The sequence below is a fragment of the Salvelinus fontinalis genome, chromosome 29 (genome assembly GCF_029448725.1).
Source record: "Salvelinus fontinalis isolate EN_2023a chromosome 29, ASM2944872v1, whole genome shotgun sequence".
Classification (NCBI taxonomy): Eukaryota; Metazoa; Chordata; class Actinopteri; order Salmoniformes; family Salmonidae; genus Salvelinus; species Salvelinus fontinalis.
The window spans coordinates 34453430-34478378 of record NC_074693.1 but is presented as its reverse complement, the minus strand read 5'-3'; the positions used below and the strand labels follow the sequence as shown (position 1 = coordinate 34478378).

General features: G+C 43.4%; 1 protein-coding gene across 9 annotated transcripts in view; it reads right to left on the bottom strand.

Annotated features, from left to right (window-relative positions):
- LOC129827891 (transcription factor COE3-like) overlaps window positions 1-24949 on the bottom strand; it is a 93434-nt gene that overhangs the window by 16273 nt on the left and 52212 nt on the right. For 5 of the 9 annotated variants that reach the window (XM_055889155.1, XM_055889157.1, XM_055889159.1 and 2 more), the window contains exons 7-11: window positions 13798-13879; window positions 13564-13681; window positions 11641-11774; window positions 10984-11110; window positions 740-828 (exon numbers count right to left, since the gene is read on the bottom strand). In XM_055889155.1, the coding sequence (XP_055745130.1) occupies window positions 740-828; window positions 10984-11110; window positions 11641-11774; window positions 13564-13681; window positions 13798-13879 (550 nt within the window). The remainder of the gene's footprint in view (window positions 1-739; window positions 829-10983; window positions 11111-11640; window positions 11775-13563; window positions 13682-13797; window positions 13880-24949) is intronic. The other 4 variants (XM_055889156.1, XM_055889158.1, XM_055889160.1 and 1 more) reach the window with 1 other exon arrangement.

Below are 24949 nucleotides of genomic sequence, written 5' to 3'. Positions count from 1 at the left end.
TTGAATAAATAAATATATAACGGCTGATGGGGACATTCTCCCTCCACCACAAATCAGGGCATCAAAGGGGCCAGACAATATATGCTCACTATTAGTATCAATTTACAAATAAACTACTTTTTTGGTGACTGGATCTCAGACGTCAGATTTTGATAAATGGTTTCAATTTGGCAGCTGCTTTAGACTGTCAGGCCCCATCTGATCATATCCCCCTTTACAGCAGTTCTCTGCCCAAAACAATCTCACTCATTTAGTGGAGCACCTTTTAGGGGGAAAATAATCTTTTCATACTAACCAGGCGGCAAACCGCCCAGGGCACCTGACGGCTGCCCTACCTGAGTCTGTGCCTAAGTGTGTGTGTCGGAGTGTGTACGCACGTATTTATCAAGTGTGTCTGAAAGGAGTGTTGAGCCTTGCATACACTCATGTCTATGTATAAGTGACTTTGCATATGCATGGCTGTTGCTACCTCAAACCTAAAAACAACCAGACCAGGAACACTGTCTCAAACACCAAATACGACATCCCATAACCACCTGTTTCCAATTGTACGAGTTATCAGCACAATGTGCCCCTTGACATCAGAGCCTGTTCTTAGGGCAAAGGGTTCATAATTCATCCAAATCTAACAAATCAGGTTTATAAACTCAGATATTTGGCGGTCCGAAGTCTGGGTGGTCTTTGGAGTAACAACAGGTGATGATGTACTCCGTGTTGTCCTATGAGGCACGCCACTGACCTTAGGTAACCTCTCGGGATCTCCTGGGTGTCTGGGGATGACCTTCTGTAGCCTCTGGAAGCCGTAGTCGATGGTGGGCTCATTCAAGGCTGGAAAGAGAGAGAATTATCAAGGTTGGAACATTGCTGAGTGAAGCAGCTCAAACATGCATTTAATTCCACGCTTGTATGCCTATGTAGGCCTTATGAAGGTGTTATGTCACATTCTAGAGGAATATCTCCCCTGACTAGCTGTCCTGCCTTGATACATGTGCTCTACAATAGCCTTGAGTGTCAGCCCGGCGTCAGGCGATCTCTTCCTCCACCGTCACGTCTCTCTCTTTCGTCTATTCTATTTATTAAGCTTGAGACCTTCCACTCAACCTGTCCCAGTCGCTATCCCTTTCACAGGGCATTCCTAACTAATTCAATTGCACCTCCCTCACTCTAAGCCTCTCAGGTACCCCCCTTTTTATTTCATCCCCCCCCCCACATTTGCAAACAACGCAATCTCCATTCCTCTCCATTTCGAGACGAAGGAGAAAAGAGAAACAGCCGGAAATGAGTTAGAGAGATATTTCTCCATAATCAAGCCCATTAATCATAAAAGGCTGTCAAATTTGACTTTGGGGACAATTTGTCAGCCTTCTTGCCCTCTCCGCTTTTGTCACCGGTGCCTCTTGTATTCCGTAAGGATGATTGACACACCAAATGCCGGTGAGTAGAATAGCTAGTTTGCGCTAATATGCATAACCGGCGCTTTCATGAATAAGAATAAGGTGGTGGCGGCAGCGTAGGGTCTTTTCAAAGGCCCGCTGCCGTTTGTCGCGAGCGGCAAATAGATGTTATTACCATTATAACAATATTTGTTTTCTTTCCCCGGGAACGGGCACCCGCGAGCTGCTAAATCAAATTTGTCTGAGGCTCGTTTCACACCAAGGGAAGGAGAAAAGGGCTTTCAGGCTGCGGCTGGGTCAGGATGTTATCTGAAGGGTGACGGAGCCTAGACGTGCCCTCTCCACACAGGCTGCCATTTTGAATATCTGCCCCTGTCCCCTGAGAGGGACCTAGAGAGGAACGTTAGCAAGGCCCAAACAGATTACACTCTCATGGACAATTTCTCCCTTGTCGGGATGAAGGGGATAGTCTACTTTGAAACCAAACACGTCTTTGGATAATGAGGTATTCCTTAGGCCTTGTCAGAGAGCTAGGGCTGAGCATTGTAAAAGGGAATTTCAACACAATCAGGGAAAATTTGAAAAACAGCCAATATACCAAGAGAGTGGGACACTATCAGAGAGAACCAGTGGAAGAGAGACAGAGCAATAGAAAAGGGAATGAGCAGCACAGACAGAGATAGAGACAGAGACAGAGACAGAGAGACAGAGAGACAGAGAGAGACAGGGCAATAGAAAAGGGAATGAGCAGCACAGGCAGAGAGACAGAGAGAGACGGAGAGACAGAGACAGAGAGACAGACAGACCAGACAGAGAGCAAAAAAAAGAAAGAAAGAGGGAGAGAGCGAGAGAGAGAATGTAATCTCATAAAGCTTGCCTCCTAATGAACCTCTCGATTGGGAGACAAGAGGGTAGTGAAGCAGACATCTCTTCCTCTACTGCCAGGCCCCTCAGAAATTAAGTCCATTACTTCCCCTTATTAAAATCCCACTGCACTTTGACCCCAGCACCCCATTGGCTACCTGCAGGCCCCTGTTCTCGAGGCCAATCGATACGGCAGCCTCCTTCGCAAAGAGCCCGAGTAATTGGAGAGCGCCGGCGCACTGCGCGAACCCTGACCCCCTACGTATTACACACCCCATATGAAGATAGATTGCCTGATTTAGTGTAAACATATGCTGCAATTCCAGCCATCAGTGCCACTTTCTCCATCGTAATTTGTATAGATTTTTTCTTCGGGGGCCCAGTCGTCTTTGTGGTGTCTGACGTTTGGATTTTTTCAAAGGGGAAAGATAATGCAGTTGGCTGGGAAGAGGAGGCGGGGAGTAGGAGTGAGGGAGAGAGAGGGAGGGAGAAAGAGAGGTGTGGGCGGGGGCTATACTTTTTTTTATTTATTTAATCATCCATTTATTGCTCTCTATTTCTCGCTCTATGAAAGTGATCAAACGGTCGACTGGGGTCTCACTAAACAGAGCGTTGTTATTAGGTGACCACTCGACTGGGACAAAAGGGAGGGAGAGGGTGAATGGGAATTTCCACTAACACACTCAACCAAGCCTGAGAGGAGCTCTAGTGAAATATGATCCCAAAGCACAAAACTGTATTAGATAGGGAAACATGGTGCTGGTGACAGCAGGGCACAACACAAGCAGGACAGACATTTTCGGGTTCAGGAAAACAACGAGCTCCAAACTTTAGGTATTTAAAGTCAGATAGACCATGTAGCATTAATTGGTATTACAGATGATAATGTTAATTTAATCATCGCCTTAAGTGTCATGTCTTCTACCTTAATACGCTGATATCATTCGGACTTCATTTAAATGCAAAACTCCACTTCTGTAGGTTGAGAGGATTGTCGCAAATAGCAAAGTCTTTAATTTTGTGAACAAAAATGGCCCATTTGATCGTACATGTGTAACATTTCACCTTTCAACCCACGTGGAAAAACCTCCACATGTCGAGCCAGATGTCCTAACCTATTTCTAGAGGTTTAGGAGGAGGCTACCTAAAGCTCCCTCAAAAATCCATTCCCATGTTGCTCTCTGCCTTATTCCAAAGGACCCAAACGACTTCAGTTCGCAGGAGCAAGAGGTTAAGTCAGAGTTAGAACAGTGTACAAGGTCGACGTGATCAGAGGGGACGCTTACTTACACCCCTGAACAGAACAAATATGGGAAACATGATAGAGTTAAGGTGGGCTAGGCACCAATATTCTTTGCTACTGAGGGATTGGATAGGTGTTCAACTGCAGAATTGAAACAAATCAAGTCCTTTCAGATCGGCGGTCCAGAATGGGAGAGAGGGAAAAGGAAGCTAGTTAATATTATTGGAACGTAGCAAGTCTCACTGCTCTTTTACAATCAGTCTCACGGGGTGTAGAGACTAAGGCTCCAAAGCTTTATAGGGTTTGCATGCTCAAGAGGTGCCTTGGCAAAATATGTATCCATTTATTCAGCATATGTTTACATGCTCATACTCCAACGCGTTTTACATCTATTTATGTTGAGCTATTTTCTATTTACTTTCCCTCACCGTCGCTGCCCTTCCAACCGCTTAGGTGGCTTCTGCTTTTCTACTTGGCTGCTAGCTGATTCTGTACATGTTTACCAGATATAGCTGATGGATGGAATATGCACTTTAGGGAATCTTTTTTCAGCGCCTTGACGCCTTTCACTCCAGTGATATCCTTGTTGAAGGCACAGTCATGTCCCCGATGAGGATCATCCTCAAACCCATAAATCTCCACTATCCTGCTCCACCACTCAACACATAGGCTCTCCGTGGCTTTCCCTATATTGCACGTATCATTTCAAATGGAGTCCATATTTCATATGAGATACACCATCAAGGCCCCAGCCCATCCCCACCGCCCGGCTGACAGAACAGCGGATCTGAAGCAGCTTGAGCAACATGGGCTCCAATTTTCCATTCCTATCATCTCTATTCATGTTATGATTGATGCAGGTCATCGCTGCGTTTGCCCCCGTCGCCTACAGATGTGTGTATCAGATCATTTCCTCCCTCTCTTCTGAGGGAAGAAATTGTCGGACGCACTAACAGTGTGAGCCTGATCTGAGTCTGTCAAGTGCGGCTGTGTGTTGTCGGCTGGGGGTTGTGGAGCACCGACCGGTCAACAAGCATCTAAAGCCGCCCTGTTACTGTTACACACGTGCACTACGCTATTGATTAACTCCTTTCATCCCCCTCTCTCTCTCTCTCTCGCCCTTTCATTTGTCCCTCATTCTGAGTAAGATGACATAGCAACCCACTGGGACGCGTACAAACGTGCGATGCTAAACAGAACTCTGGCTTGAACTGCGGTATGCTGTTGTCTGTGTAAAAACAGTTGCTTTCCCCAAACATGACTCCATCAGCATATTATTCTGCACTGTATATATAACACTGTACAAACTCAATACATAGACCTACGGGTAACCATACACACACCACGCCCCCCACACAACACACACACACACACACACATCCCATCACAGTGAGAGCATAGAAAAGAGAAATTCAAAGCAAGAGGCTTGATCAATCATCCGGGCCCCCTTGCGATCGATGCTCATAGAAATTTCATGAACTTTAAACTGTGATTGACAGACAGACAGACTGGCCCCAGACAGACATGGCCTCTTTAAAGTGGAGAGCCACCAGGGAAGATAAAAGGGCTTCTTCCCTCACCAAACACATACTTCTAATTAAGACTAAAACACTTTGGTGATATGGGAACAATTAGCCTGACTGATGTAGTCTGTATGACTCCTATGACCTCCAGTGACCCCTGTCTGACACCACACTAGACCACATAGCTTTGAAGAGAGAGAAAAATGATAGACCACACCTGACCTTCAGAGGAAAGAGGGAATCTTTTAATGGGTACAGTACATTCGGAAAGTATTCAGAACCCTTGATTTTTTCCACATTTTGTGGATTAAATTGTTTTTTCTTATCAATCTATACACAATATCCCATAACGGCAAAGCATAATTTTTTTTTTAGAAATGTTTGCTAATTTATTACATTTTTTTTTTTGAAATTTACATAACTATTTAGACCCTTTAATCAGTATTGTGTTGAAGCACCTTTGGTTTCATCAGACCAGTGAATCTTGTTTCTCATGGTCTGAGAGTCCTTTAGGTGCCTTTCGGCAAACTCCAAAGCGGGCTGTCATGTGCCTTTTACTTAGTAGGGGCTTCCGTCTGGCCACTCTGCCATAAAAGCCTGATTGGTGGAGTGCTGCAGAGGTGGTTGTCCTTCTGGAAGGTTCCCCCATCTCCACAGAGGAACTCTGGAGCTCTGTCAGAGTGACCATCTCCCCCGATTGCTCAGTTTGGCCGGGCGGCCAGCTCTAGGAAGAGTGTTGGTGGTTCAAAACTTCTTCCATTTAAGAATGATGGAGGCTACTGTGTTCTTGGGGACCTTCAATGCTGCAGAAGTTTTTTGGTACCCTTCCCCAGATCTGTGCTTCGACAGAATCCTGTCTCGCAGGTCCACAGACAATTCCTGTCTCGATCATGGCTTGATTATTGCTCAAACATGCACTGTCAATTGTGGGACCTTATATAGACAGGTGTGTGCCTTTCCAAATAATGTCCAATCAATTGAATTTACCACAGATGGACTCCAATCAAGTTGTAGAAACATTTCATGGATGATCAATGGAAACAGGATGCACCTGCACCTGGATGCACCTGCACCTCAATTTCGAGTCTCGTAGCAGGGTCTGAATACTTATGTAAATAAGGTATTTAATAAATGTGAAAACATTTCTAAAAACCTGTTTTTGGTATGTCATTATGGGGTATTGTGTGTAGATTGATGAGGAAAAATATTTTTTAAGAATTTAAGAATAAAACAATTTAAGAAATTTAAGAATAAAACAAAATGTCGAAAAAAGGAAGCGTTCTAAATACTGAACTGTATTTTCAATTTAGTCGGCCTATCAGTTTACCGCATGTTGTCTCCGTATGTCTCTGTAAATCCTACACAGATGTCAATGGGACATAACTCATGTCTGGATTCAGCCCCAAGTCAATGAGTACTTATCACATCCATTTAACGCTACAAGTGATGAAACTACACTTACTCTAGATTCCCTGAAGTTACCGGTAGAAGATTCCTCTTTTATTAGACAGACCAGTGTTCTCCACTGAGGGAATTCCCCTCTCTTCCACAGAGACATGCCACATTTCATATATCAAAGACAGAGATCTACTGTCTTTAAGGAGGGGGGACTAGCAGAACTAATTTCAGATAATACGCGTTTCTGTGGGGGCATTGTAGGCTGTGAATCAAAAATAATAACTTCTCAGGTGTGTGTGAGGGGGTATTTCTTTGAGGCACACACTTTCCCAGCCTTGTCACTCCGGTCTAATCAAGGCACCAAGGAGGTAATTATTCACTAGCTGATTAACATATCTTGCCGCTGAAGCGGATGCACACTCTAATCACAGGGGTTGCGTCATTCTCAGATCTCACAGGAGACGAGAGAGGCAACAGAAGGGAGTGGTTGTGTTGCTGTCACCTCCACTTCTCCCCATGCTCTAGAGGACAACCATCGATGTGATGTTCTTCTGTGTCTACGTGAAGAAACTAAATGTTTGATCCGACGGTTCAGTGCAATACTGTAGGCACAGGGTGGGGGGGTATGTATGCAGGGTGGGGGGGTATGTATGCTCAATCATGGGGAAGACTACTGTGCAGCAAAGATGGACATCTGGAAAACAATTAACACATGATTGTGTAAAAGTGATCATTTTTCTTTCTATACTGCACGCACGTTGATACCACGCCTGCTTGCGCATAATTACCTCCATGTGTTACAGTGAGAGTATTTAAACAATAAAAGTGCAGTAGTCAATTAGTCAGCGTACAGTGCTACAAAAAGAGATCGCCGACAGGGCTGGGAAGGACCAACACACCACGTCGAGTAAGTCAAATATTTTACAGAGGCTCAAATTCGACACGACGGAGAAGCCGAGGTATAACTCTCGCTCCTTTGTTACATGTTCACAAGACCTTCAGCATACTGTATGGAACATTTTGCTAATATGTTCCATGTGGCCAGCCCCTCTCTCTGTGTGTGTGTGTGTGTGTGTGTGTGTGTGTGTGTGTGTGTGTGTGTGTGTGTGTGTGTGTGTGTGTGTGTGTGTGTGTGTGTGTGTGTGTGTGTGTGTGTGTGTGTGTGTGTGTGTGTGTGTGTGTGTGTGTGTGAGTGAGAGAGAGAGAGAGACAGAGAGAGAGACAGAGACAGAGACAGAGACAGAGACAGAGAGAGAGAGAGAGAGAGAGAGAGAGGTAAGGTACAGTACAGAGTGGACCATTGTTTTTCTCCTCGCTGTGATAGGAACACTGGCCCTGCCCAACTCCAAGGCAATATGCCCTGAGAGAAAACAGCGACTGCCCATGCTGAAAACCTCTTAAGGGTTTAGCCTGGGAGGGAGTGGCCGCCAGGGCGCCAGGTCTCCTTTCACACCACACAACAACCAGGTCCCAACAGCAGCTCCTGCTAGCTGTCTCTGCCATTGGCTGCATTCTCCTTTCCGAATAACCTCATCCAAACCAGCACTGGATTGCCACACGTCAGATTAACCCAAATAAAAGGCTATGTAGCTTGGACTGGCTTCTCACACCCCTTCACTCTAACACCCAACCTCTGGGTCACACGTCCTCTCCCTCTAGACAGATGTGTTTTGTTGTTTGGGGGGATTTGGACAAGATGAGGCTTGCCACGAGAACCCCCTGAGGCTGCTGCCCCCCAGGCTAGTGAAATAGTAGTCCCAGACTCAAACCATGCATCACTCCATGAAATGGATCCGGCACAGCGCGTGTGTTCTACACTACACTGCCATCCACGAATGATGGCATTCACTTCTTATGGATATTATCATCCGTTATGGCAGAGGAATTAGTAACACTATTAAAAGTAGTACAAGTTCCACGAGTAGTGGTAGTAGTACTAGATAGTAGTAATAGTACTAGAAAGTAGTAGTAGTAGTAGTAGTAGTAGTAATGGTAGTGGTAGTAGTGTTAGTAGTGGTAATGGTGGTCCAGTAACAGCAGTGGTAGTAATAGTAGCAGTATCATCATTCCAGTATTTAGTGGGGTGGTGTTAAGGCAGGGTGGTGTTGCTGGATCCATGCTGCCAGCCTCAGTGCTTGTAATGCATAGATCAATGTGGCCTATGGGGAAGGGGAATCGATGGGTGCTGAGTTATTGCAGTACTTGGCCACTGATTTTTAGAGAGCTGTGTTTTCCCAGGAAAGTCAATACCTCCAGGCTCCCCTCATTAATTTCACCCTCCCCTCCTCGAGCTGCACCTGGGGATATACAACCCCTGAGAGAGACTGGAAGTCCGGGGGAGGGAGGGAGGAGAGAAGAGAGGGGGCAGAGAGGGAGAGGGAGGCTAGGGAAAGAAAGGGTAAAGGATGAGATGGAGAGAGAGGGGGAAGATGGAGATGTGCAGTTGGCAATAAGAGGAAGATGCATGAATAAAAAGGAGAAAGAAGTGTGTGGGAGAGAAACCATCACATTTGTATTTGGATATCATGTGTGTGAGATATGGATTTCAAGTACTGCACAAGAGAAGGCTCAAATTAATGATTCTGACTGGAGGGCAAACAATCCAAGAAGCCACTGGTCTGTCTGTTTGGTTATAGGAGAAACCAGCACCTATAATATCTGTCTAGACACCAGACCCAACTCTTTAGTTCCAATATCAAGGAGACCAATCTCTCACTGTCTCATAAGTCAATGTGGACCCAGACATATTAAGGCAGTGACAGAGTCAACATAGTCCTGTATGTCTCTGTATTGTAGATAAGCTGCAGTCACATAGAAAGTGTCAGGTAACAGAGTGCCCCTAGGAGCGCAATTCACTCAGGTTCATTGTATTGCCATTCTAGCCCATGGCAACAGTTTTAATGCCTAGGATCAAAGCCTGGAGACACTGTTCTCTGCTACAGAGGGAAGAAAGGGAAAGAGGGGAACTTATCTAGGTCTCTTTTTTCTCCCTCGGCTGAGTTTAAAAGAATAAAACATTTAGACCCATATGTACCTCTGTCATAACACGACGTGTGGAACACTCCCTATTTTTTGGCATGATATCAAACAAAATAATGTGTTACATTAGTTAAAACCTTTGGTATGTCATCTCTACAACTCAACTGATTTGCTACGCTATTCAACGCTGTTTGATAGGAGAGGGCTATGTTTTTGGGAGGGGACGCACTGAAAGACGAGCTCACTCGGGCATCTGGAAGTTCCCCAGAGGAAATGACATCATTGAGCCTGGATGCATTCTCTTTCCTGTTCAATTATACACAAGCTTGCCTATTTAGTATTTAAAAGCTTGCCTCATTTTGCATTCATGAAGAAGACACTCCTGGCACAATAAACAGGCTCCAGAAATGCACACAGACAATCTTGAAATATGTATGTGTAAATCAGATTAAATGTTGATGTGTGCACAATATGGGTCTCAATCTGGAGAGAAGAACTAGAGACTAATGAGCATTTTTTTTTTTTTTTTTTTTTTTTTTACAATATTATGATGCAGGCACCTGTCTGTGTTAGGAATGGAGTCACCACTAGGGAAATACAGCTTTGTTGATTTGCTATCAATCAAGTCAAAAAGTTTTTGTTTTCCATTTTTATCGACTTCAAATCATAAAATGCTCACCGCACACCGTACTTCGGTGACCACATAAAGTATTACAACTCCTTCCAGGGATCCACAACACATTTTTGCTCTACAGAACCCGTCCCGCGGCCTAATAGACAGGACGAGATAACAGGGGGACTCTATTCACCACACACGTCCATAAAAGCAATACACCGAGCAGTTGTCAGTCATATCGTCAAATGGAATCAGATATTAGCATTGCAAAAGGAACCGTAAGCTGGGTTGGACGGCCCATTGTGAAGTTGTCTATTTGCTTCGCTCACACTTGCATGGGAACTAAGCGGTGCTTTGAACAGAGGGGAGAAGTCTGCAGCGATAAACCTGTGCTTAACAGAAAGCCTTAACACAGTCCCCTCTTTCATCGGCAACACAGTGACATTTACTTATCACACTAAACAGCCATCCATCTGACCTTTCTGCTACTTTGAATGGCATCTGGATATTCCGATGGAATAATCGGGAATAGTAAAGCATTGATTTAAGGGAGCGATACTCCATTCTGGCGGCAGTCACGCCCCGGCATAAAAGTCTGGACATCAGACAAAGGCTTGAAGGATAACCTGGGGAAAAGCTCCAGCAAAAAGAAGGGTAGGACTCAATGCCCTTGCACAAGGGAAATGTTTACCACCTTGAAAGGACATAGAAGTACAGGGAATGGAGCCACCACTATATGTATGATAATATATAGCATGGAGAACAATAAACCCTATAGGAAGATGTGGTGACAGTCCCAATGCCCATTTTTTAAACTCAATATAATGGTTAACCTATGTACTAATGTTAATAAAAACAGACCTTCAGATGAAGTGATACCAAAGTGCTTTAAAGGGGAGGGGGGAGGAAGCAGAGAGATAGAGAGAGAGGGTAAAACAGATAAAAAGGAAGGAACAGTGATCTTACCGGTGTAGACAAAACGTCCTGGCGCCCCTTTGCAGAACTGCTTGGATTTGTAAGAGAGCGTGACCTCCACGACACCTGGGATGTGGCGAGGGGGCGTCTGGACCCGGATGGCGTGGGGCGTGATTAGCTGGAACACATCAACACGCACACTCGTTTAAACGCTAAGAGCAGTGCACTGTGGGAGGTATGGTCATTTCTTACTATACAATAGACGTACTTAGTCTTAGTTTGATCTCAAAGGTGCATTTACAGCATCATCCACAACTCTGTCTAGCAAATTCAAATGTGATCATTTTAAAAGTAATTTAGAAGACAATAATATCTGGAGCAACTTCCAGTTCAGTCAGTACATATGGCCAAACGATGAAGCACGGTAAACCCAACCGAATACACACCGATGAACTGTCATGAACTATGTGTAAAGATTTCCAGATAGAGACTCTGTGGCATGGAGGCATCTGCCTGACTAACAGAGTGAGCCAGGTGTAGCACTGAGGCAGCCTCTGTCGTCTCTGAAGCACTCTGGACATATTTCAATATTGTATGCCCTGCCTTATACACCGCGTCTTTCTCTGAGTTTCTGCACCTAGCCTCCGTGTGTGTGTGTGTGTGTGTGTGTATGTGTGTGTGTGTGTGCGTGTGTGTATCTGGACCCACCTCACTCCAGACCAGCATAGTGCCGAAGACCACCTGCAGTCCGTCAAAGAAGTTGTCTCCGATGATGATGACAGTGGCTCCTCCGGTCGTCCACCCCTCACTCGGGCTGATGGCTTTGATGCAGGGCGTAGCTGCTTCGGAAACACAGACAGCGGAACGGGTATGACTTCTACTTACCAGGACCGTTAAATCCCCCAACTTGACAAAAGGAGTGGTTACACTTTTGGGCCAAAAAATGTGTTATATGCTCAGAGGAATGTTAAGTCACTGTCCGGTTGCAACATGACTAATAAAATGCAAGGGTAGCATTAACAAATAACATACAATTGGTGTGTTTTTCCCCCAAACAGATGTCTAATTGTATACGGTCCTGCCGTCTACGATGTCAACTAGTTCAGTCATCAAAAATGCAGAGTTATGATGACATTTATTTTGATGGCGGAGGATCAATAAGCTCAACAGAAATATTACAGTGTCTCCTGCCTGACCAGACTGTGTGTAGGCACAACAGAATGGAGACAGACAGGCTGACTAACCGGTCCTGTCTACAGGATATCTGACCAAAACAGCCACTGCACTGCAAAAAGGGGAAAGAGGCAAGTGATCAAAATAATGACTGTGGCTTGCGGTAGAGGTGGGATACATTTGCCACACAGTCTGCAAGCAGATCGTATGTCTGTCAGAGACCGATACCAATCCAATTGATATTAGGATGAGTTGAATATCATAGGCCTACTGGTCCATGGTGTAAAGGTAGTCATGCTAACTGTGCCCTGGAGTGGTGGAACTGTATAGCCATCTCAAATGTAAAGATGATCCCAAAAGAGGAGGCATGGGAAACAGACCTTTAAGGGTTGAATGACAATTGAAGCCAGTAGATTATAAATGAACGCAATGTGCTTCCTCCAATGGGATACTGTTTGACAGAGTCTCTCACACCGTTTAACATGTTTTTTTTAGGGTGTTGTTGGAGAAGAGGCTTTCCTTGGTAGTCTACTGTCATCGCTATTAATTTCCCTCTGTCACAGCCGTAAACACACAGTCAAATTGGGGACTCTCACAAATGAATAAAACACAATGTTGTGAAACAGACTGGAAACTTTGTACATTTATCGAGGGTGGGGGGGGGCTTAGGGGGGATGGAACAAAGACAGGAGCAGATGTTGGCTTTATCGCCTCTGAAAACATCCCAATCTGTCTGAGATGAAAGACGGTGAGACTCTCTCACTGGGGCCTTGACTTCAGTGATAGCCTTCTCGAGTCTGCATAGGGAGACAATGGCGCTCTGACTCCAGTCACACAATGGCACTGTACTACTCTGCTCTGGTGCTGTCAGTGGTGACCACCCATGTGACTCTCGCTCACAGTGTTTCTATGAATGCCTAAGTACTGTTTATCCAGAGTATCCCAATGCTCTTGTCATTTTTCAACTCAGAAACTTGTAAGAAGTTAGTTCAAAGCGATAAGTCTAAACTGTTTCACTGTGCCTAGCCAGGTGCTAGGCCGTGTGGTCGCTAGGCAGGTAGGGGACAATGTTTTAATATTGCCGGTAAGAACAAGAGTACTATTCTTTCTCACAATATGGCACCATGTTACGTCATAACCGCAAACGACGCGGTGAGGTAGATTTTACAATGTGATTCTGGGGTGTTTTTTTTAGGGCTTTGGTAATAAAAGGTTCCCACTTCAAAGAGCATGTCATCATCCTTTTTCCAGACATAAGGATATGGTTTAATTTAGTCCAATAAAGAGGATGATGTAATTAAAAGTCAGTTGTTCAGTGGGGCAAAATAAAATGGGGCACCATTATTTTCACCACAGCCAAAGTTTTTAGACACTGGCACACAGGTGGCCAAAGACACCAAGATGTACTGAGGTTTTAGAGAAAGTGCCATGTTGTCTGTAAGTGTGAGGCAGTTGTACCTTCAGAGGGGTCCAGGCGTCGGGCCCTCCTGCCATGTTTGGAGTTGTTGTGGACAAACATGTTGTCAGAGACAGCAAGGACATGGCCATCCACGTTCACTGTAGTGGAGACCACCACCTGTGGGATAAACAGAGAACGTTAACCATATACTGTTGTTTCCAATTCATGTACCTGCATTGTGAGCAGAATGAGAAAATGTATGTTGTGTGGAACTATAGTATATATGGCCTTACCTGAAACCTTCTCATGTCTCGTGGGTTCCCTGCATTTTTCAAACAATTCTGATTGCACTTGAGGAAGAACTTCAGGAAGAATCTGTAAACACAAAAGAAAATAAAAAACATAGATATTACATTAGAACTCTGTTTCATAAAGAGGTTTTATTCAAACACTAAAAACAGTTAATCACATTTGAATGTTGATGCAATTTTCAATATGATGCATGCTGGGAGAAAAATTGTTAATACAATCAAATGCAACCATGCTTTTTATTTGCTATTCGTGTTCAAAATCAAACTAAGGACATCTCGCTCAGTAAACATTTCAAAACACTTGAATAAAATCTAGAATTATTAGAATTTTTTTAAAGCAATAATTTTTTTCAAATAAACACAAAAAGACACTCCTTCTCCCTCCAGACTCATGGTGTCTCATTAGGGTTGGCTTTTGATTTGACTTTATGTCCAATCCTTTCTCCCACGTGTTAATTGACTGTTTTTAAGGCAACAGAGGGGTATTGATTGGGAATGGATATCAATGAGGATGGGCCTTAATAACCCAGCCGTCGGAGCTAAGATTCCCAGCCATACAGTAAAAATGGATTGCCGTCTTAATGCATTTCCCGCTGCCATGTAATCTCCGCACATCCATCTTCTGGACCATAAGCCCCCTATTTTGATGGAGCGCTTTCTTTTTAATTGCCACATTATCACAATAATAATCCGGGCAGTTAACAACCGGCAAGGTCACAGACAGCCATGTCACATTAACCAAGGGATAACCTCGTCCAATGCAGCCACCCATTTTTTTCATTGCAAAGGATGCTGGGAGTCTCCTGTAGTGGAGAGCAGCCCTTTCAGAGAGATATAAATGGCTGCTATCTGAAGAGAGCATCGATTTCTCCCTAACAAGACAGTAACAATATATTTAAAACACACAGTGGTGAGCGAAGCGATTTTCTCATTGCTCAATCAAAATATATATCTAAACCGCCTCGAGTGGCCGTACAGTGATAAGCATAGAGAGAGGGAGTGTGAATTCAAAAGAGCCCTGTTGCGTAAAGAAATATGCCTATTTTGTAATGACACATTGAACAAGAAAGGAATTGCTACTCTATTTAGCCGGTATTGACTGAAACTGGATCTGGGGTGCACTGTAGGCTACTAATGCCCTTTATGGCAATGGAATACAATAACATGGGGAACCCATCCCCAAGCCCAATTCATATGATATCAGAGTCCTTGGGAGGAGAGATATAGATCAATAGGGATTGAATTAAAACGCAGCTGGAGACAAGGGCCTGGTAAGCCAACCAGCCACGCTGATATTACAGCTACACTGTTTTTCCAATGGCGTTGAACCAGAGCAGAGCTCAGCCAAGCAAGCACACCAACTTGCAACAAAAAAAAAGAGAATCTGGGACATACCCTCCTAGAAGCCCTGGGTAGAGCCAGTTCAGAGTTAAGATTCACCACAGCTTTCCAAACGACAAGAAAACACAAAAAAATAAAACACAAAAATAGGAATAGAGTGATGAGGGTGAGGTCTGTGGAGGGGGGAGCATGTGATGTTGTCTCGGCGGCCCCGGATCCTCCATCTGCCACTGGGCAGGAGTTGACAAGGAATGTAAGATTCCAGGTCTCTTCATGGAAAAGCGGCACCAGATCAAAGCCTGGTTCCCTTTGGAATGGTTCTGCGATAGCAGCTCGGAAGCAAAGGGGGAAGTAGCTGCTTGTAGAAGATGACAGGACGGAGGGTGAATGTTGATCTCAACTTTGAGAAATGGGAGCGAGAGAAAGGGGTTAGTTTTCAGGCCAAACTTGTGCTGTAAACTGTATTACTTCACAGCTGCACAATGATTTTGTCACTTGAAAAGGTTACCCAATCCCATCAGAAAACTCAACAGGTAACTTCACTTAGATTGAATGTATGAAATAGACTTCTGTACATTTGGAGCAATTTCAATCCCTTGTTTATAAACCACAAGGGTTTTCATTATATCAGAAATATAATGACTATACACCTGTCCCATTGGCCTATTTTAAGTGTATGAGCACTGAAAAGCTTTTTGAAACCAGTGTCATGCTTGAAACTCGCAGCGATTATTTTGTTGTAGCTTCCAAATTGGCAGAGAATTTTATACGAGACATATGATGGTGAAACATCATTATCACATCAGGAGAGACTAAAGTTAGTAGGAGAAAATGACTCTCAGGCTTTTGGCAGCTGCACCGCTCAGCACTGGAGCCCATCAACATTTTTTACAATGCTTTACCATATATTTAAGTTAAAATATTCCATAATATGTTATACTATGGTATAACAGAAGCCATGGATTACAGGCAACATCCGCATTGAGCTAAAGGCTAGAGCTGCCGCTTTCAAGGTGTGGGACACTAATCCGGACGCTTATAAGAAATCCCGCTATGCCCTCTGACGAACCATCAAACAGACAAAGAGTAAATACAGGACCAAAATCGAATGCTACTACACTGGCTCTGACGCTCGTCGATGTGGCAAGGCTTGCAAACGATCATGGATTACAAAGGGAAAACCAGCCGCTAGCTGTCCAGTGACGCGAGCCTACCAAACGAGCTGAATACCTTCTATGTTCGCTTTGAGGCAAGCAACACTGAAGCATGCATGAGAGCACCAGCTGTTCTGAACGACTGTGTGAACACGCTCTCCGTAGCCGATGTGAGTAAGACCTTTAAACAGGTTAACATTCACATGGCCGCAGGGCCAGACGGATCACCAGGACACGGACTCAGAACATGCGCTGACCAGCTGGCAAGTGTCTCTTTACAGACACTTTCAACCTCTCCCTGAACCAGTAGACCCTTTTCTACCGGAGCGCCAAGTCTGGGACCAAAAGGCTCCCGAACAGCTTCTACCCCCAAGCCATAAGACTGCTGAACAGTTAATCAAATGGCTACCCGGACTATTTTCATTGACCCATTTATTGATTTTTTTCACCAGAAAATTATGTCATGGCTTTAGAAGCTTCTGATAGGCTAATTGACATCATTTGAGTCAATTGGAGGTGTACATGTGTATGTATTTCATGGCCTACCTTCAAACTCAGTGCCTCTTTGCTTGACATCATGGGAAAAAATAAAAATAAATCAGCCAAGACCCCCTTTTTAACCTCCACAAGTCTGGTTCATCCTTGGGAGCAATTTCCAAAAGCCTGAAGGTACCACGTTCATCTGTACAAACAATAGTACGCAAGTATAAACACCATGGGACCACGCAGCCGTCATACCGCTCAGGAAGGAGACACGTTCTGTCTCCTAGAGATGAACGTACTATGGTGCAAAAAGTGAAAATCAATCCCAGAACAACAGCAAAGGACCTTGTGAAGATGCTGGAGGAAACAGGTACAAAAGTATCTATATCCACAGTAAAACGAGTCCTATATCAACATAACCTGAAAGGCCGCTCAGCAAGGAAGAAGCCACTGCTCTAAAACCACCATAAAAAAGCCAGACTACGGTTTGCAACTGAACACCATCCCAACCGTGAAGCACGGGGGTGGGAGCATCATGTTGTGGGGGTGCTTGCTGCAGGGGGGACTGGTGTACTTCACAAAATATATGGCATCATGAGGTAGGAAAATTATGTGGATATATTGAAGCAACATCTCAAGACATCAGTCAGGAAGTTAAAGCTTGGTCGCAATTGGGTCTTCCAAATGGACAATGACCCCAAGCATACTTCCAAAGTTGTGGGAAAATGGCTTAAGGACAACAAAGTCAAGGTATTGGAGTGGCCATCACAAAGACCTGACCTCAATCCCATAGAACATTTGTGGGCAGAACTGAAAAAGCGTGTGCGAGCAAGGAGGCCTACCAACCTGACTCAGTTACACCAGCTCTGTCAGGAGGAATGGGCCAAAATTCACCCAATTTATTGTGGGAAGCTTGTGGAAGGCTACCCAAAACGTTTGACCCAAGTTAATCAATTTAAAGGCAATGCTACCAAATACTAATTGAGTGTATCTAAACTTATGACCCACTGGGAATGTGATGAAAGAAATAAAAGCTGAAATCCATCATTCTCTCTACTATTATTCTGACATTTCACATTCTTAAAATAAAGTGGTGATCCTAACTGACCTAAGGCAGGGCATTTTTACTTGGATTAAATGTCAAGAATTGTGAAAAACTGAGTTTAAATGTATTTGGCTAAGGTGTATGTAAACTTCCGACTTCAACTGTACATGTACATGTTACCTCAACTACCTCATACCCCTGCACATTAACTCAGTAGTCCTTGTATATAGCCTTGTTATTGTTATTTTATTGTGTTACTGTTTCCTTTAAAAAAAAATATTTTGTTACTTTTTAACTCTGCATTGTTGGGAAAGGGCTCGTAAGTAAGCATTTCGCGGTGAAGTCTACACTTACATTCCACGCATGTGACAAATAAAATTTGATTTGATTGACTTGATCTCTCCAGTTTCAGTCTTTACTGTATCTGTGATAATCCAATGCACATACACACCTGATTGGATGTTATTTCAAACCTCAGATAAATATACACTTATAAGAATAATAAGGGAATTAACGTTATTTATGCTAAGGGTTACATGGAGAAAATCAAATGTCTCTGAAATGAAAATGTATGGCCCTCCGTTCAGCAAAATATATTTGACGTAAACCCTCCCTGAACGCTGGAAGACCCTCCCTTATACGCAAAATAATAATTAGAACAAAGTGTATAGCAGAGAACCGGTCTACCGTTTACCCTCACTTTTTGGAGAGATCAGAGCCTTGTATATGCAGTTTTAGAAACTTTTCTTTATCTTGTAAGCATTAAATGGCAATGCAGAGATTTTGATAGGGAACAGGGCTGCGGGCCAGAAGGTTGTGGGTTGGCAGACCAAGTAGGGTTGGAAAGATCTCTTTTATAGTAAAATCATTGTATGAATCTATCATCGTATTTACAGGTCTGAGAAAAAAAAATATCCTTTTCTAAACATTTCATGCAATTCTACGTCATTTTACATATTATCGGAATCTTTTTTAATACCACACTAATTACCGAAATTACAGGCTAAATATGGACAGAGAGATAGGCCTATGTGTTATCTTATTATATTTCTGTGTGTCTTGTTAAATCTGAGACTTCATTAGGAATCTGAGCATTTTACTTTCAAAAGATAGGCTAACTTTTTCACCCCAGACAGCAGGCCTACCGACGCAGAAAAATGTATGCTTCAACAGATGGCTACTCTTCCTCCGTGGCTGAACCCAACGAAAGGTCACAAGGGTTTCCTTAGAAGCCGTCTGGGTTTAAACATATTCTATTGTACAGAAAGTGAATAGCGTGATCATTTAGATGACTTCCCAAGCAAAGTCAGCCTCTGAATGTCAAAGAAACAAAACGATGATATCCCCATATGTATCGGAGTCACGTCTTTCCCAGGTTGTTATAGATTACTTTATATGTGACTCATTTCAGGAAGCGAGGCGTATGTCGCACATCACTACTTCGCAGGAGAGGCATTTGAACATATATATTTTTTTTTAATCAGAATGTATTTTTGAGCAGATATGCCTTCTGGAACATGTGAACTTTCATGTGCCTTAATAACAAACATGTATGCTATCTGTACAAAAACAATTGTTAAATTACGATCCTAGTTGGTTTAGCCATGGAAAAAGCCAGGAACCTTCCCACTAGCCTTGATTGGCTGAGATAATGAATGGGCTGGACATGCCGGGAGATGAGTTCGGATTGGTCTGCTATGTAGCATGCTTCTGTCTATAACATGAGCTGCTTAGTATGTGTTGATTATCCTTTCTACTGCAGCTTTTTTGAAATATCTAACATTAGACATCGAGAACTATAAAAGTTTTGCTACTTTGCTCAACAATATTGATGCCCTGAATTTAGCAGGCGCTATCAACAAAGATATGTTGGAAAAAGTTGTGATGGGGTACATTCTGCATTCGCAACGGTCAGTGTGAACCGGAGTGACTTGACACAATGCTGGCCAAACAAGATGTAGGAGTTAAATGATTCCAGTCTGCCATGAAGAAGTTCATCTATTGATACGGGTAAGAGTCTAGCTTCTACCTGCAGATTCATAATACAGCTATGACAATGTTTGTATTGGTAGTAGTACGAGTTGGGATTATGCCAGCTACATGTCTAAACAAAAGACTCCACTTTGCCAGATGATTACATTAACCATCAAAATCGCCAGGTGTGATTCTGGCCATCTATTGTATTTCATGAACATGTGTACATGTCTAGACAATAGTGACTCATCCACTTAGCTAGATATGGCTGGGGGGTGATTACAGCATTTCTTTCACATGACACATCAATTTAGACAAGTGTGCCGGGGTAAGAGTCATCTAATAGTGATAATATATTTGTATCTGGACACTTTGCTTTTGATATTGCTACTATGCAAACGCGCAAGTAAAAATGTCACTGTACCATTTACACCTTCTGTATGTGACAAATAAACATAGATTTGATTTGATATTGTGTGTGTTCACCAGACAGTAATGTGAAGAACAACATGACCTGCACCAAAGTCAGATTAGAAAATAGGCCAAGGACTAGATAAAGTGTATTTTTACCTGGAGTTTTTTCTTATTGTAGGCTACTACTTTTACCACTTTTAGTCTTGAAATCTTTGGTTGTTTACTACACTACTCACTCTGTTTAGCACATGGCCTCATGTGAATCCTTGGAGATGGGAGGGGCTAAGGCTTAAGAGGGTGTGAACAGGTATAGGCGAATAGGTGTAGACAAAGACTAGATTCCCCTTGACTAGATTTAAACAATACTAAACCTTCCCCTTGACTGAAATTGAAAAAGCATGACCCTACCCAATTTTCCTCCAACTAACCATTCTGTAAATGTCGATCCATCCCTAAGGGAGGAAAGCCAGGGAGTAACTTCTCCTTTTCCGTTCAACCCCTTCCTCCCTCCCTATCGAGAACTTATTAAAACATCATAAATAATGAATGTCCATCTACAGCCAGGGCTCTGTTATTAGTTATTAGTTCCAGGCAGTTTTTCCCGCCGTCTCGCTTCTGCTCTTAAAAAGTAGGTAAAGATAATGAGAGAGTCGGTGTCTCTGTTGTAAGCCGTCACCTCATTATGCTGCCCTACAATCAATTACAAGGGGGTGTGTGGGCCTGCAAGCCTCTAATGTGGAACCGTGGCTGTGGCAGGAGTTACTGCTGCTATAGTCCTGCTGGTGCTAAACTTCCTCAGTTTAGGCTGAGTTCACATTCATCTCAAGGCGTCCTTTCCTTGTCTCTTTGTGTCCTTGTCTCCTTTCCTTTGTGATCGCTGATAGGTGTAAGGACTGGATGGTCTACAGATGTAGGATCATAATTTGAACCAGTTTGCTACAGCAGAAAACATGAATTATTATGTGAATTGTAATTAATGGGCATTTTTGATAAAAAAAATTATTATGGCAAATAAAAAATAAAAAATGTAAAACTCAAATTTACCACAAGTTGCAAGTGCAGGACAATTCTCAGCAGCAAAAGTGTGATCAAATGAAGATCCTACATCTGTACTACTCCATCTCGGTTTTATCTTTCAAGACCTTCTGCCTATAAGGCCTTGTGAACATAAGGGAAAGGAGATTGGTACGCTGCATACAGTTAGCCCAAGTACAATAGCATTACGAATAACGTTGGCACAGAAGCTGCACAAAGCGACAGTAGGCCAGGAAGGGGCGAAATACATTAAACAAAGAACAAGGACATAGGAAATCACTATGCGGGCCCTCTAAAAATTGAAGCGCTTGATGAAAGCGGTAACATTATTGTTTCAAAGGAATAAAGTTTGAGAAAATAGCTACATATGATGTACACTAAAGCTGAATGAGGCTGAGCAGGGAATAAGCATCCGACTTCAGCATCATTTTCATTACAGCGGATGTGAGCTGAGGTCCACTCTAGATGATGTCATCCTGGGACCACACCCACAGCACTATACTGAAGCAATTATGTCTGGCTCAAATTACAAGGCCCTCCTGACTCCATACACACAGACACAAACACACACACACACACACACACCTTCACCATTCCCAGAGTCTCTCATTTATTACGTTAGGCAAGAAAAATAAGAAATCAATATTTCAGCAGGGGTATTTTTAAAAGCTGCCGCGTTTCCAATTCTGACCCACCATTTGCTTTGCGTGTTTGATGCCTAGGAAAAGACAGAACCAGGCGGTGCTGTTTACTCTATGATGAGCAGCACCAGGAGGCAATGAGATAGCGCCTCAGATTCTTTGAGGTCGACATCTCCAATTTCAAAACTAAGGCTGAAATCAACTGAGAGATGACACACTGCTGAATTGCTTCACAGTATAACTGAGATAAGTTCTAATCAAACACTTGGGTTAGACACAGAGATCTACAGTCTGCCCAGTGACACTGAGATGACATTAGCATTGTCGCTAATTGTTTCACAATCGGTTGTCATTTCATTTAATCTACTAGTTATTGCTGTTCTGCTAAATTCAAGGAACATTTTCCCCAACATCAGAAGGAACCATATTCCACACAGTCGTATTACAGTATCTAATATTTACTCTGCTGTATTGAAAACAAATGCCCTCTTCAAATAATTAGTGACACATTCTGAGGAAGCTCCTGTATAGCTAATTAGTGTATGAAACGGATGGAGTTAACAATATGGCTCAGTGTGTGTATGTGTGTCTATGTGTGTGTGTCCCCTTCTGACAACGCTCCAAGACTAGGATCCTCCTCGGTTCTGCTACATGCCATCAATAATTTAGTAGCCAAGATGGCAATTACAGGACCATGTACAATCAAACTAAATATTTGATGAGGCACTAAAACAGTCCCTGGAACAGATCTCTCTCTCTCTCTCTCTCTCTCTCTCTCTCGCCCTCTCTCCCTCTCTGAAACATACATAAACACACACACACGCTCGATTGTCTATTGTCTTAACAACACATTATGACTCTGGTCCCTTATTCCCCGAACTTTGCCAGAGACACAAAAGCAGTTTATTCTGCTAAGAGTGTCATGCACAATTCATTGGCTACTTCTAAAATATTGAGCGGACACATTATGTATTTTATAAGGGTTTGTTTCACTTCCGACGTATTAAGGAAGGCCGTCTCTCTGCCTGGAAATCAACACAGTGCAAGAGGAGGACTCAATCAGGCAAACAGACGGCCTTAAATATCCAAATCAAATTGATCGCAATATAAACCAGCACCAGGATTTTACCTCACCTTTCATCTTTGATCAGACACCGATTATTCCACATTAAAAATGGTGTGACATAAAATCCATTACTGCTGAACATTTTTGAGATGACTTTGTCTAAACCTGGTAAATTGGCAACTGGCCATTTCCACTAAAGGATACAACAGCTCTGCTACTGTATGAGAGATGATAAATAATTCGATCAGAGATAATATCTGCCTAGTATATATCTATATTTAATTTATCATGCTAAAGTCAACATGATCCTTTAAAATAAAGCGGTGTTGTTAATGAGAGCTTTGTGTCAGTAAAGCGTTATCAGCTTGCGGAAACCGTGACAAATGTCACAGTGTGTTCAACAAAATCCCATTTTTTTTATGTGAGATCTATCATATGAAAAAACACATGCAAGAATTCCTTGAACACAGATATGAACAGAACATCCCATCATTATTTCATGCTGCAAGTGTGGCTGGCTCTATTCTGAGGGTGGATGTGAGAAACTGCTTTGGAGCACAGAGGGAATGGAGTTTATTTGGCCAAGTAAACCAGTACGTGTTCCACCACAACCTCCTGTCTGTTGGTACTTAAACCCACCCATCGCACACGCACGCGCACACACATTTAGGGCAAAAAACACGCGCGCACACACACACACACACACACACACACACACACACACACACACACACACTTCTCCGCTACACTCAGGTTTCCTCTGGTCCTTCCTCAGCTGTGTTTTGGCCTTGTTGCCATGGCAAAGAACATATTTATCTTTCCAATCAAAATCACTCCACGACATAACGCTCTAACGAGAGAAAATAAAACTGTGACTCGCGGTGACCTCATGGCCCCGGCATGCATTAGAAATTGTAGCAAGCTGCAAAAATCTGTCCTTTGCTTCCTGTGCCGAGAAACATATCGTCAAATCACGCATCAGAAAGATCACGGTTTGTTCAGAAACAACATTCTTGATATCAAACAATTATTTCATGTTTTTCTTTTCCAATTTTGGCGAGTTTTGGATAACACATATGAGTGTAATTACATTAGATAGAACACTTTTCAACCTCAGTACTGTTTGGTAAGTTTGAAACGGTAGAAGAGACATGTTGTCGTTATCTCTGAGGTGTTTTGGAGGTAAAGCGGGGAACGGTGAACAGATGTGGTCGGGTTGTGTATGGGGAGCATCAGATATAGAACCACAACAAACGCAGTGCATCAAAAGCAGAGGCTGAGAGCTCACACTGAGGGATTCAGCAGGAGTGAAACAGCAGGTGGACACACACACACACACACACACACACACAGCAGGAGGAGGGTACACACATAAGCATGCATAGGCTACACACACACACACACAATACGTTCCACAGCAGGGGAGAATCACCACAACGACAGGTAAAGCCCTGAACAGCGATGTATGGAGCTGAATGAGGAAGCAGCTCTGTATCTTTCACAGAGGTGGTGTTGAATATTCATTGAATCATCAACTTGCCTAGGTCCAGTGACAGCCTGAAACAGGACGGTTGGAGCATCAATTGAGTCTCTTTGAGCAAGTCTGATGCAAAATGTTGTATTTTTCCTTTGACATGAGTGTCAAGACAGATGAGGCTTCTGTCTGGAAACATCTGAGGTTAAAGGTTATTTCAGGCTATAGGTCCTTGCTATAGGATAGGCTGGGTGGAACTTCCACCATACTGCTTATACCTATCCAATCCTTCCAGATCTATAAGTGCCTAGGAGGTAGGAGTTGTCCATTTCCTAGGCATCAGAGAGTCGAACACGAGCACATTCCCCTATGTCGGCTGGTCAAAGCCACAGACCTGTGGCTACCAGCTAGCCTCTCCTCCCTCACATCTCTACAATCACTGTCTAAGCGAGAGAGAGGACGGGCTGTCCAACAGCCTGTCCGCCGAATGCAGGCGGAAGGTGAAAA